The 13,689-nt window shown below is 36.1% G+C and overlaps 1 protein-coding gene and 1 non-coding gene across 2 annotated transcripts in view; both read left to right on the top strand.

Moving 5' to 3' along the window:
• The window catches only part of LOC103114806 (probable ATP-dependent RNA helicase DDX60), an 83,839-nt gene that overhangs the window by 22,810 nt on the left and 47,340 nt on the right, over positions 1-13,689 (top strand). Inside the window, exons 12-18 of the mRNA XM_060171615.1 lie at positions 1,062-1,228; positions 1,858-2,110; positions 4,702-4,879; positions 7,265-7,271; positions 7,510-7,644; positions 8,719-8,868; positions 13,333-13,452. Of these exons, the coding sequence (XP_060027598.1) occupies positions 1,062-1,228; positions 1,858-2,110; positions 4,702-4,879; positions 7,265-7,271; positions 7,510-7,644; positions 8,719-8,868; positions 13,333-13,452 (1,010 nt within the window). The remainder of the gene's footprint in view (positions 1-1,061; positions 1,229-1,857; positions 2,111-4,701; positions 4,880-7,264; positions 7,272-7,509; positions 7,645-8,718; positions 8,869-13,332; positions 13,453-13,689) is intronic.
• On the top strand, positions 1,552-1,658 carry LOC132537162 (U6 spliceosomal RNA). Its single transcript, XR_009548625.1, has one exon. It is a non-coding gene; the product is annotated as a U6 spliceosomal RNA (small nuclear RNA).

Raw genomic sequence — 13,689 nt, 5'->3', positions numbered from 1 at the left:
ATCCTATATTACTAGTTACATTGAATACTTGCTCTAAATTATTAAGTAATTATTACATTATTAAATTATATAAGTATTTATTGTGAAAACAACTTAAAATGTGAATTTCTGCTAAACAAATTCAGAATTTCTGGTAAACTTAGTATAGGAAAAATTACTAGTCGCACACAATTGAGATTTCTACTATTGGGATTTCAAATAGCATAGAGAAAAGATATATTGCTACCAGGTGAGTCCCTGTGTTTCTTTTTTCTAATTATTTTTTAATATTTATTTTCCCTTTTGTTGCCCTTGCTGTTTTTTCTTGTTGTAGTTATTATTTTGTTGTTATTGATGTCATTGTTGTTGGATAGAACAGAAAGAAATGGAGAGAGGAGGGGAGATAGAGAAGGAGAGAGACAGACACCTGCAGACCTGCTTCACCACCTGTGACGGGACTTCCCTGCAGGTGGGGAGCCAGGGGCTCAAACTGGGATCCTTACACCAGTCCTTAAGCTTTGTGCCATATGCACTTAACCCGCTGTGCTACCGCTCAACTCCCCTCTGTGTTGCTTATTATTATACTATTAAGAAAAATGTGCCAGTTAGTAATGTATTGTTTCCAGAATTCATGCAATGATATTACTATAGTTTGATTTATTAAAATGTTTCAAGCACATTTTTGAAAACTTATTTGAAGGCAGAAATTAAAAAAAAATATTTTAGATATCTTATTTCCAAATCAGATACCTGGGATGTGTGTATGCGCTCACCTGCTGAGTTTTCTCTCTGCTTCCTCTCTTTGGGTGTTCATGCAGCGGATGAAAATGAGGGCATATATTCATATGCCTACCATATAGTAAAAATAGTGAGTATGCAAATAATAAATGCTGATTTAGATCTTCCTTGACACTCAGATGTGATACAGTTAAGTTTAATTTCTACATCTTAATCTCTAACAGAACTATAATTGGATTAATGAAAAAATTTTAGGGGTATTTGTCAGAACTTTCACATGATTCTGAATGGAAACCCAGTATAAATAACATTGAAATCATATTTTAATAATTTATTTCCAACAGCCAAATCCAAAGATGCCAAAGGAAGAAGGGAAATACAGAAATTATATCACTTTTATTACATCTTTGGGAAATCTTTGGCAGGAAGTAGTGGATCAGTAAGGATTGGGAAAGAAAGAGCTTTGCCACCTCCAGAAAAGTTTTCTGTGCCAAAGAAAAGAAACTTTCAGGTATATTCTTTATCTAGCAAGACTGGTGTGTAGAGGTCTGACAGCTACATGAAAAACACACATTAGCAACATCCAGCGTTATGCACCTTCGTGATTTCCTGAGTTATTAGAAAAAATAAAATCTCTTTAAAATTAGTACTTGTCAAGTACATTCTAAATACTAACCATATGTTACTAGAGATAACTATGTTACTAGAGATAATAAGTTCATTCTTTCTTTAAAACATTTGCAAAATGAAGAAAGGTGTAATGAGGAAAACAGAATGATACGGGTGCAATAGTGGAGATAGATAAAGGGAATGGTTGTATAAAATAGGTGTTTTGTGCTTGTTTCAGGAGCACATATACCAAAATTGAAATGATACAGAGAAGATTAGGATGGCCCCTGTGCAAGGATGACATGCAAATTTGTGAAGTGTTCCATATATTTTTTAATAAATTGCTTTCGTATAAAAAATACCCAGGTATTTTCATGTAATTAATTGAGACTCCTAATGTCCTGGTTGATGTCTTATTTCGGTGTCCCGAATAACTAACTAGTGACCTGAGATAATATGTTTCTTTCAGAAATATCAAGAGTGTTATCATGGAAGCATTCACTCTTGTCTTTCTAATATTTTCTTTTCTAGAAGAAAAGTGCAGAAACAATTATTGAAGAAAATAAAAAGAGACAACTAGCTAAACTAGAGAAAAGAGAAGAAGAAAGATGGAACAATTTATCATTACATATTGAAAAGGAAATTCAAGCAAATCCTAATTCTGGCATAAAAAGATTAGAAGATTTTCTTCAGACATGCTCTGTTAAATCTGTTAGATTTATGGCTGAAATGGCAGGATTGGATGCCTGTTTCAAATTATGGGTGGAATTTTGTTTCAAGCCAGGTATACAAATATCTTGAGTTAAAAAATCTTGAAATTAAATTTCAGGAAAAATACATTATTGGTCACATATTCTGATTCTCTGCCCTATGCTGACTCACAGAACATGGTTAAATGGTTGTTGAGGTGAATCTTGAATGCTTATTTGGGGCTCAAGGTTCAGTGCTTGGGTCCACATATTCCTTTGAAAGAGCGTGTTTCTCTTTTTCCCTCATATAATTTCCTAGCAAATCTTCAAAATATGCAGTAATATCAATAACCTAAACATTTTTCTCTTGTCTGAACTTGTGGTAATATTAGTTATTTGTCTATGTGATAGGTATTCATGGATAGGTTGAATTGGAAATTCAATTGAGTTTACAGTCTTAAGGTTAATCATGAGCTGAGTATGTATATGAAAATTCCAAGTAGAAGACCACAAACACTGCTATAAAAAGTTTAATTGGCTTATCAGTCAGTTTCTCAAAGGATTTTGACATATGTTGAAGTTACTATGACATAGTATGATAGCCACTAAAAATGTAGGTATAGTATTTTATAGTACTGCTGTTAACATGTCTATTATACATATGATATTCCTATATTTTATTATTTAATTTTCATAATTCTTTAAGATCAGTTCCATTATACTGATATTGCATAAAATAAATTAAGGTCCAGGAGGACAAATAATCTGCTTATTAATGACAGAGCAAGGATTTCTAGAACACACTTACAGCAAAGTATTTGAACAAATAACTAGTAAATTGGGACATAACAGTGCTATGGATGCATACCTGCAGATGAAAGTTTTTTAATATTTCATTTTATTTATTCCCTTTTGTTGCCCTTGTTGCTTATTTTTATTGTTGTAGTTATTATTGTTGTTGTTATTGATGTCGTCATTGTTGGATAGGACAGAGAGAAATCAAGAGATGAGGGGAAGACAAATGGAGAGAAAGACACCGCAGATCTGCTTCATCACCTGTGAAGTGACTGCCCTGCAGGTCAGAAGCCTGGGGCTCCAACCAGAATCCTCAAGCCAGTCCTTGCGCTTTGTGCCACGTGCGCTTAAGCCACTACATTACCGCCCGACTCCCTCCAGATGAATTTTAAAAAAGTATTTATTATTTTTTAGGTATTGTTGTTGTTGTTATTGGATAGAGCAGAGAGAAATAGAGGAGGGGAAGACAGAGAGGGGGAGAGAGACAGACACTTGCAGACCTACTTCACCGCTTTTGTTTTTTTATATTTTTTATTTTATATTTTTAATTATTTATTATTTATTTATTCCTTTTTGTTGCCCTTGTTGTTTCCTTGTTGTTTTATTGTTGTTATTGATGTCATCGTTGTAGGATAGGACAGAGAGAAATGTAGAGAAGAGGGGAAGACAGAGAGGGAGAGAGAAAGACATCTGCAGACCTGCTTCACTGCTTGTGAACGACTCCCCTGCAGGTGGGGAGCTGGGGGTTCCAACCCATACCCTATGCAGGTTCTTGCCTTATGCGCCACCTGTGCTTATCTTGCTGCGCTATCGCCCGACTCCCACAGATGAAATTTTGTTTGGAGGGAAAATAAAAAAAATATTCATCTCTTAACTGTGGCCACCATAAAGTAATATTAAAACAATTAAACACAGAATGGCTATCTTTTAAAAGTGCTAATTCAGATAATACTCAACATAATAATTCTTACAATCAATAATAACTACTGCTATTGTTCTTATTTTGTATGGACTAATTTATTTAATCATAATACTCATAAAGGGTAAGACCGATCACTAGTAATCGTATTACATATGAAGAAAACAAAGCTTAGATATAAACTTTCCAAATTCCTAACACAAATACAGGTAGGTATGTTAAATATGAATTTCAGATACACAATAATATGTTCAGGAAGTACCATGTAATATCTTACCTGAACTCTGTCTTTTAATTTTTTTACTTCCTAAAGCTAGAAAGGCTTTTCTTTCTCTTTTTTAAAACTTTATTTATTTTCCCTTTTGTTGCCCTTATTGTTGTAGTAGTTGTTGGATAGGACAGAGAGAAATGGAGAGAGGAGGGGAAGACAGAAATGGAGAGAGAAAGATAGACACTTGCAGACCTGCTTCACCGCCTGTGAAGAGACTCCCCTGCAGGTGGGGAGCCGGGGGCTGGAACTAGGATCCTTACACTGGTCCTTGTGCTTTGTGCCATGAGCACTATATCCGCTACGCTACTGCCGGACTCCCTAGAAAGGCTTTTCTAACTTTAAAGTCATATGCTTTATCTTCAGGAATACAGCCTCACTCCTCTTCAAATGTATCATCATACCATGTCACCCAGGTACCAATGTCCTTTCAGCATAGTTCATTGAACCTTCTCTGTCCTTTCATCTCCCCTCATTTTTGTTCTGATAACCTCAATTCTGTGATCAAATTTAAAGGTTTCTTTTGGTTTGGAAGAGTTCACTTTTAACTACTATGTAATACTAGTCAGTATTCATGTCTCAGTTATAGTGAGTCAATTACTTGAATATGTTTTATTGAGTCCTTCAATAATATTAAATTAGCTTTGGACATTGTATATCAGAATCTTTCCTAACTTATGTATGACAATGATTTATTTCAACAGAATCCAAAGATATAAGCATAGTGATTAACTTGATGAAAAGGATTCACATAATCCATGAAAAATATTCAGAACATTTGAAAAATCCACATCGACAAAAATTAGCCAAATATCTAAAATATATTGGCTTTGACAATTTGGCACACTCCTTATGGCCTCAGGTAGATACTATAAAAATATTGTATATCATGTATGTGTGTATGAGGTATTTTATGAAATTTATTAAGAATTAATACACATTCAATTAATGAAGAGCCACTAATTATCCTGTAAAGACACATAACTAAGATTTTTATGGGTATACATTTGATTAAAATAAATGTTTTATTTAAATCAGAGGTCCTGTGACCCAACTGTTTGTTGCCCCCCTTCCAAATTCTTATACTGAATTATTGTCCCCAAAATGATACTATTCAGAGGTGGGATCTTTCAAAGATGATTGGGTCATGAGAGTAGGACTTTCTTTTTCCAAGACTGTGAGAAATAAATGTTTGTTGTTTATAGACCACTTAATTTATAATGTCGGGGAGAATATCCAGGAGAAATATTTCAGCATGTCAGATCTGTACTGGCCACAAGCTTGTATAAGCCATAACCTAATTATTCTGCATGGACAGCAAAGAGCTGTAACCACTCAAACACAGATAGGTGCCAATGTAGGCAAAACTCTGAGAACCAAAGCTCGTGGCTACAAATTGGTGCCTGATGTGAATGAGGGGTTCTATAATTTACTGGCAATTGCTACAATAAAATCTGCTGAGGTCCACTTAAGAATGCTCTAAAGAGAAAAGACGTAGAATGTACTTAGAGAAAACTTCCCTTATCAATGATGCAACACAATCAAATTTCACCCTCCATTTGTTCTCTTTATCAAACTGTCCAGATATAAACTGATTTAAAACTGGTTTGATTGATCTTGGTAACTAACTAATAAAAGGCAGAGGACCAAGTAGGTTAGGCTCCTTTCTTAGCATCCGCCTTCATGGGTGTTAAGTTAGTGTGAGCCACATTGGGCCTTTTTAAAATCAAGCTAGAGTCATAAGTAATCATTTATTATTCCTATATTGGAGGCTACAAGTCACTCCACAATGGTGCTTTTGTTACAAGAGCCTGAATGGACTGACACATGGTAGGTATCCATTTTACTTAGAATAATAAGGTCTTGTTTACATATCCCTGTTACACGTCTGTTCTCTTTTCAACCATCCTATTCCTAATGAAAAGACTCCTTTTAAAAGAGTATGGTACCAAGTACTTCTTCTCTATGAAATTTTTCTATTTCTAATATTATTATGGTTTATCCTTTTAGTTGTTAATATTTTAGATGAAATATCATCTTTAAAAAATAAAGAACCATTTATTGCACTTGATGGACACCATCCAATCTTAAGTAGCATTCCTCCACTTCCCCTCACACCCGTCATTATGATTGACTTATTTATATTGTCAGTAGCATATGTCACATTCAAACTCTTGTTTGTTTTATTCATTTGGTTATTGTTTGTTGCTCAAAATTATAATGCTGTAACATTGTAAAAGCAGTCTATTTTTCTGTCTTATTTCTTATTGGACCTCCAATGTAGTAATTGACTATCTCTTCAATATTTAGAAGGGAGAAAGAATATAGAAAAAAAAAGAAAGTTTAAAGGGGTAAGTTTCCCTGTAAATGTGATTTATCTAGTAAGTTGTGTTATCTATATATCTGAAGACATATGGAAAGAATTAAAATTCATCACCAGGGAGATGTCTCAACTTAATTTAGATTTATTCTAGGGAAATTCCATTTATAATTATTTTTGTTGACCATTTTTACATATTTTGGCTCCATTACATTTCTTTGTCAACCATTACATTAGGGGGTGTAAAGATTTGTGGTATAGATGTTGAAATATGGGTATAATTTCTAGTCTCCCTGTGATAGGTCTCTGCAAAACACTTTGGCTCTCACTTAGATTCATTTCTACCATCATACACCTGGTCCTAATAGTCTATTTTCCCCTTTCTTTGTCCTCCTTCCTCAGAGTCCTTTACTTTATGCCTAATGCAATTCTTGTTGTTTGTTTGTTTGTTTTGCCTTTCTGTCCTTATTTCTAAAAAAAAATTCTTCCTATAATTAAAATCATATAGTATTCATTTTATCCTTTTGAATTATCTCAGTTAATACGATTCGCTCAAGTTCCAACCATGATAAGGCATAGTAGATGAATTCATCATTTTTAATAGCAGGGTAGTATTCCATGATATATATATATCATAGCTTTCTTAGCCACTCATCTAGTAACATGCCCTTTCGCTAGTACTTTAATAGTAGAATGACAAGTGTTGTTCATTAATCCTTTCTTAAATAAAAAATTTAAAAAAAAGAGTGACAAGTGTTATCAGACCATTAGGAAGATGAGCTCTATCAAATATATGACTATTGTGATGGTATGTTCCTGAGTCACAAGTGTTGTTTACCAATTGGTGAGACTTTTTTGAGTAAAATAATTCATGAGATTATTACTTTTTATTTATATTCTTAGGGAGATGGTACTGTTATAGAAACAACAATTTAAAATCATAGTAGAAAGACAGTATATGGTTGTGTCCCACATGTCACAGGTAGTCAGTAGGATACAGGGTATTTTTGGTTCACTTTGAGGCTGGCTTATAAAAGTTTAAGATAGTGAACAAAGGATGAAGTAGTAAACTTGTTGAAGCAAAACAAACTTCAGAATGACTAACTTCCGTGTCCAGATTAAAATCTGCAAATTAATCTGAAAACCTGATATAATGTCATGTTTCTTTTAGGTGAAGGATTCAGGTACAGAGAAAGATTTATCCAAGTATTCAGTTAACATGGGAGCAGCCCGGTTTCAGTTAACATATATGGGTCCTTATTTATTTCGAGAAGAAAGAACTGATCCAGACCCGAGGGTGCATCATTTTATACCAGACACATGGCAGGTATTTACTAAAATGATTGGCAGTCTGGAAAAGTGGTGAAATTCGGTGGAACTGTTGGTTCAAATCTTACAATGTACAATACACTCTTGGAAATGTAAAGCCTTATAAAGTGCATTAATAGCAATGAAAATCAGTAATATCTGATTAAGACATGTCTTACTAAGAGGTGAAAGAATACATTAGAGTTTGTTGAAATGGAATGAGTTGTTTCTGTTTCATAGTAGAGTCTGGTGCCCCAGGTTAAGTGCATGTGTTAACAAGTCCAAGGAGCTGGATTCAAGCCCCTAGTCTCCACCTGCCAAGAGAGAGTTTCACAAATAGTAGAGCAGGACTCAGGTGTCCCTCTCATGCTCTTTTTCTGTCCCCCTTCCCTCTCAATTTCTCTGTATCAAATCAAATCAAATCAATGAAGTTTTAAAAAAAAAACAAGTGAGCATGCTATCTTCAATTAGACTTCTTTTAACTACTATGTGATTATTATAGAGTCACTTAGTTTCACATCTAAAACAAAGTGCCTGTTGTTTAATAGTGAGCATTTGGTAGTAGTTCCTTGATCTCCTTAAGCACCAGTACTTGCAGATTTTCCAAATTATTAAACAAAAGTCAGCATAATATCATATGCCATTTGTAATATATGATATAAAATATTTTCTATATTTGTATATTTTTCTTAGGTTACACTTTCTCAGCATTAATTTTCTGGTTCTTAATTTGTAAACATAAAAGTGGAAGTATACAGAGCAGCAAATTTTGCTAATTTTTCCTGAAATTCCCAGTTCAAGAAAAAAAGTGGGCAGAGTTTTATTTCCATGCAGACCGTTTAATATGATGTCTTCTTATTAGGGTATTTTTTTTGTTGAAGTTTAAGTGAGGAGCTTATAGGGTAAAGTGAAATGAATGTGGATCTATTTCCAAATAATAGTAAATGGTGATTTCCCTAATGCTGTCTTGAAAACTAGTGGGTCTCAGAAGGAACTGTGAATACAAATCAACCTTTGATATACTTGACACTAAATTGAATTTGGCATGAGATGTGTATTTTAAAATGAAATGTGATCCCCCTCCCCTATTTAGAGGGAGCTTCTTGATGTTGTCGATAATAATGAATCTGCTGTGATTGTTGCTCCAACTTCATCAGGGAAAACTTATGCTTCGTACTACTGCATGGAGAAAGTGCTCAGAGAGAGTGATGAAGGAGTAGTTGTATATGTTGCTCCAACAAAGGTATTGTGTTCATTTGACACCATTTAACTGATGATAACTTTCTTCAATGGCAGTTCCTGGTCTTAATCATGGGGTGGTAACACATAGGTTCTAGCACTGCAATCACAGTTTATTTCTTTATTGGTGGATTAATGGTTTACAGTCAACAGTAAAATACAATAGTTTGTACATGTGAAACATTTCTCAGATTTACACATAACAATTCAACCCCCACTAGGTCCTTCTCTGTCATCATGTTCCAGGACCTGAGCCCTCCCCCCAACCCAGTCTTTTATTCTCATGAAATACACCAACTCCAGTCCAAGCTCTGCTTTGTGATTTACCTCCTGTTCTTATTTTTTAACTTCTGTCTATGAGTGAGACTATCTCATATTCTCCTGAAAGCCACAGGCTTGACTATTCATGTGCTGTGGAACCTTAAACTATTGTCTCACCTTAGTTTCTCCACCTGCCTGCAAAATGGAGATAATGAAGTTTACTTCATTATATTCTTCTCAGTACTAGGTGGTGGCATGATACATATGAAACATCTAATGTATTGTCTAGATATAGACAACTATCAGTAAATGGTACAATTCTGATTACTTTTTATTAATTTGCTTAAACCTCCTTATATCTAACAAATTTTAGATAAAATTTTCCACTTTGGTAAAAAAATTAAGGGAAGCCTCATGATAATTTTAAAAACATATTTTGAATTATCTTTATTTATTGTGTAAAGACAGCCACAAACCAAGAGGGTAGGAGGTGATAGAGGGAGAGAGACAGACACCTGTAACACAGCTTCACCACCAGCAAAGCTTTCCCCCTGTAGGTGGGGAGCTGGGGCTGGAACACGGATTCTTGCGTATTTTATCGAGTACTCTCAACCAGGTGTGCCACCGTCTAGCCTCAACCACTTGATATGTTTTCCAGGGTTACGTGATTTAAGGGTATAAAGATGGGGGGGTTCGATGGACCGGGTTAAGCTCACATAGTAGGAAATGGAAGGACCCATGCAAGGAAAGTGGTTCAAACCCCAGCTCCCCACCAGCAGTGCTGGGGCTCATGTGGAGTGGCTCCAACCAGGGGGTAAGCCTCCAACGATCCCTCACCAGTTCTAGAGGCCACATGAATTCAGAAAGAGACATTGGGGAACATTCTGGTAGGAACATTGGTTTATTGGGAGAAGAGTACAGGTCTTTATACTGAGTTAAACAAAGAACATTTTTCACATATATCAGAAATTACAGGTTTCTTAAATGTTAGCTTGCCCCTATGGTAAGGGGCTGGTATGACAAGAATTGATGAGATACATAAAGGTCAAAATGATTAGTCTCCATGATGCAGGTGAATTAATTATCTAAAGGTATTTGAGAGAAGCATAGGGGTTGAAACAGTAAGGTGAGGTAGAGAAGAATAAAAACAAAGCTTTATGTAACTCACAGATATCAAAGGGCACAAGCAAATAGAATTTGGGGGTCTCATTGCCTGGTGTTGGTGGCGTGCATGATAGAGTGTGTTCTCCTTTATGATCAAAAGGTGAAGTGGATGTGTGAACTTTGAGTGAACCCTAAAGCAGGCAACCATTTGGCCTGCTAGCAGGGGAAACTAAGTGTGAGAGGCTTGTTGGCTTTCTGTGAGCTTGAAAGACTAACAAGGAGAAACTGAGTCTGGGATACTTTTCCCTCTTGGCTCATCTCTATAAAGAGAGAGGCTAACAAGTGTGGTATCTTTTCCAAACCTCCATTCAAGGATGGGAGAACTCCCCTAAGCTCTACCAAACTTTCACATAGTCCCACACAGCAGGTGGTCACTTCACAAGCTGTGAAGCAGTTCTGAAGGTGTCTTTCTCCCACTCTCTCCCCACTCCTTCTCAATTTCTCTCTGTCCTTTCCAATAAAAATGAGAAGAAAAAAAAAAGACCACCAGCAGTGGTTTTGTAGTGCAGGCACAGAGCCCCAGCGATAGCCCTATAGATGGGACTAGGTTGTGGCTCACTTGCTCCATTACACAGGTTATCCTTTTAAAAAATTTTTTTATTTATAAAAAGGAAACACTGACTAAACCATAGGATAAGAGGGGTATAACTTTACACAGTTCCCACCACCAGAACTCTGTATCCTATCCCCTCCCCTAATAGCTTTCCTATTCTTTATCCCTCTGGGAGTATGGACCAAAGGTCATTATGGGGTGCAGAAGATGGAAGGTCTGGCTTTTGTAATTGCTTCCCCACTGAACATGGGTGTTGACAGGTTGATCCATACTCCCAGCCAGTCTTTCTCTTTCCCTAGTGGGGAAGGGCTCTGGGGAAGCAGAGCTCCAGAACACATAGGTGGGGTTGTCTGTCCAGGGAAGTCTGAACAGCATCATGCTAGCATCTGGAACCTGGTGATTGAAAAAGAGTTAATGGGAGTCCAGCAGTAGCACAGTGGGTTAAGCACACGTGGAGCGAAGTGCAAGGACCTGTGTAAGGATCCTGGTTCAAGCCGCTGGCTCGCCACCTACAGAGGAGTTGCTTCACAAGTGGTGAAGCAGGTCAGCAGGTTTCTATCTTTTTCTCCCCATCTCTGTCTTCCCCTTTTCTCTCCATTTCTCTCTGTACTATCCAACAATGATGACATGACAACATCAATAACAACAATAATAACTACAACAATAAAACAAGGGCAACAAAAGGGAATACATAAATAAATATTAAAAAAAGAATGAAAGAAAGAAAAAAGAAAATAGAGTTAACATACAAAGCCAAACAAATTGTTCACCAGTTATGGTCCTTAAGGCTGGAATAATACAGATGAAGAGTGGGGGGGGCTCCATTTTGTAGATAGCTAGTAGGCATATTTTAATTATATCCCAAAGAGCCTGTGGCTGTACTAGTGTTTTTTTATTTTTTATTTATTTTTTTCCTGAGCCTGAAATTTGATATGCAGGTGGATCCTAATTATTGTCTGGGGAGGTGAAGTCATGGCTGAAAGAAGGACCAGGGTCAGGGAAAAGAGTAGCTCCCAAATATGGGAAAGGTATATAAATATTGTTGATTGTAAACCCCATCGATTTGATGGGATCTGGGTACCATATTCAGCTTAGGAGCCTATGTGACCTCTGCATCCCTATAGATCTGAGCTCACATTCTGTGGTCATAAGTAGGAACATTCCAAGCTGCCCCAATATCAGGAACCATCTTCCTCAGGTGTAGCATTGAGTATGTAGTCCAGCCTCCCTTCAGAGGATGGAACATTCTCTATCATTTTTTATCTAAGTTGAGAGCAAGGTCCTATGGGGGCCCACAAAAGTGTCTATTGTGTTGTTATTGATAGGAATGACATAACAATGGAGAGAGGGATTTATTCGAGGTCTAGGCCAATCATGTCTGTTTGGGAACCTCAGGACTCCCCAGATAGGGCCCCAGCTGATGGGGTGGTCTGACAGTACTAAAGAGTCATTGTTAAAGTATCCAGTCTCTTGCTACATAGGTTTAAGGACCAGTCTTTAAGCATGTGTTCTCCACCTGCAGTGGAGGTGGAGTGGCTTCATAAGCAGTGAAGTAGTGCTATAGGTACACCCAACTTCTTTATTTCTCTCCCTGTGTCTTATCCTTTAACACACACACACACACACACACACACACACACACACACACACACACACACACACACACACAATGGTTGCCAACAATAGTGAAATTCTTAAATGCTCACAGTGGGGACTAGTATCTACACCCTATTAGAACTCTCATTTATGAGGCTCAGTAAAGTTAAGTAATATGCCTGTCATCATATAGGCAGTTATGTTTTTTGCATGGAAACATAAGGCCGCATTATTGAAATCCATTTTGTCTATAGTGTAATGGTTCTTGCAATTAAGGTTTTGCACTAAAGACAATATAAATATTAATTTTTGGCAATACATGACGGTAATATAACAAATGCCTTAACATTTACTCCTATGAATGTGTTAACTTCATTTTCCTTTTTTATATGAACATTATTTTTTATTTTATTTTTAACATTATTATTGACAATATTGATGAAGAAAATTATGAGATAATAAGTGTATAATTGCACACCATGCCCACCACCAGAGGAAATGTTAAAACAGGACAAGTAAGTAGCAAGCACTTGATACAAAGTAATTTTGGGGGGCCAGGCGGTGGCTCACCTGGTTAAACACACACATAACAGTGTGCAAGGACTCGGTTCAAACCCCTGGTCCCCACCTACAGTGATGAAGCAGGGCTGCAGGTGTCCCTCTGTCTCTCTGTGTCTCTCACTCTATATCTTCTATTCCCCTCTCAATTTCTGGCTGTCTTTATTCAATAATATATCAATAAAATATATTTTAAAAACAAAGTAATTTCTGTATTAAAATATTTCCTTAAACTTGGTACTTTTTTCTTTGTGAATTTCTCAAAACTACTTTGAACAGTTTTTACTGTGATGTTAATAACAACTAAATGTAGGTTTCTGTCTTTTATGATCTAAGGCTCTTGTAAATCAAGTGGTGGGAACTGTCTTTAATTTATTTACCAAAGAATTACCCAAGGGAGAAGTGGTTTGTGGAGTGTTTACAAGAGATTACCGTCATGACACCTTGAATTGTCAGGTACGACATACATATGCACAATGAATGACAACACATATTAATACCATTCTAGTCAGCACTTTAAGTTTTTAATGTAGAATAAATCAAATAATAATTTAAGATACCCTGGAAAATATGCTTATGTTATAATAGATTATATGATTTCTCTGATTTGGACAATTTTCAGGTAATTGTGTTTTCTATATAGAGTAAAATATTTTTGTTTCCGAAATTTCAGTGTGAGAAAGCAGTTTATTT

The sequence above is a fragment of the Erinaceus europaeus genome, chromosome 2 (assembly GCF_950295315.1).
Source record: "Erinaceus europaeus chromosome 2, mEriEur2.1, whole genome shotgun sequence".
NCBI lineage: Eukaryota > Metazoa > Chordata > Mammalia > Eulipotyphla > Erinaceidae > Erinaceus > Erinaceus europaeus.
The sequence above is the reverse complement of the archived record's forward strand: the minus strand, read 5'-3'. Positions and strand labels throughout refer to the sequence as shown.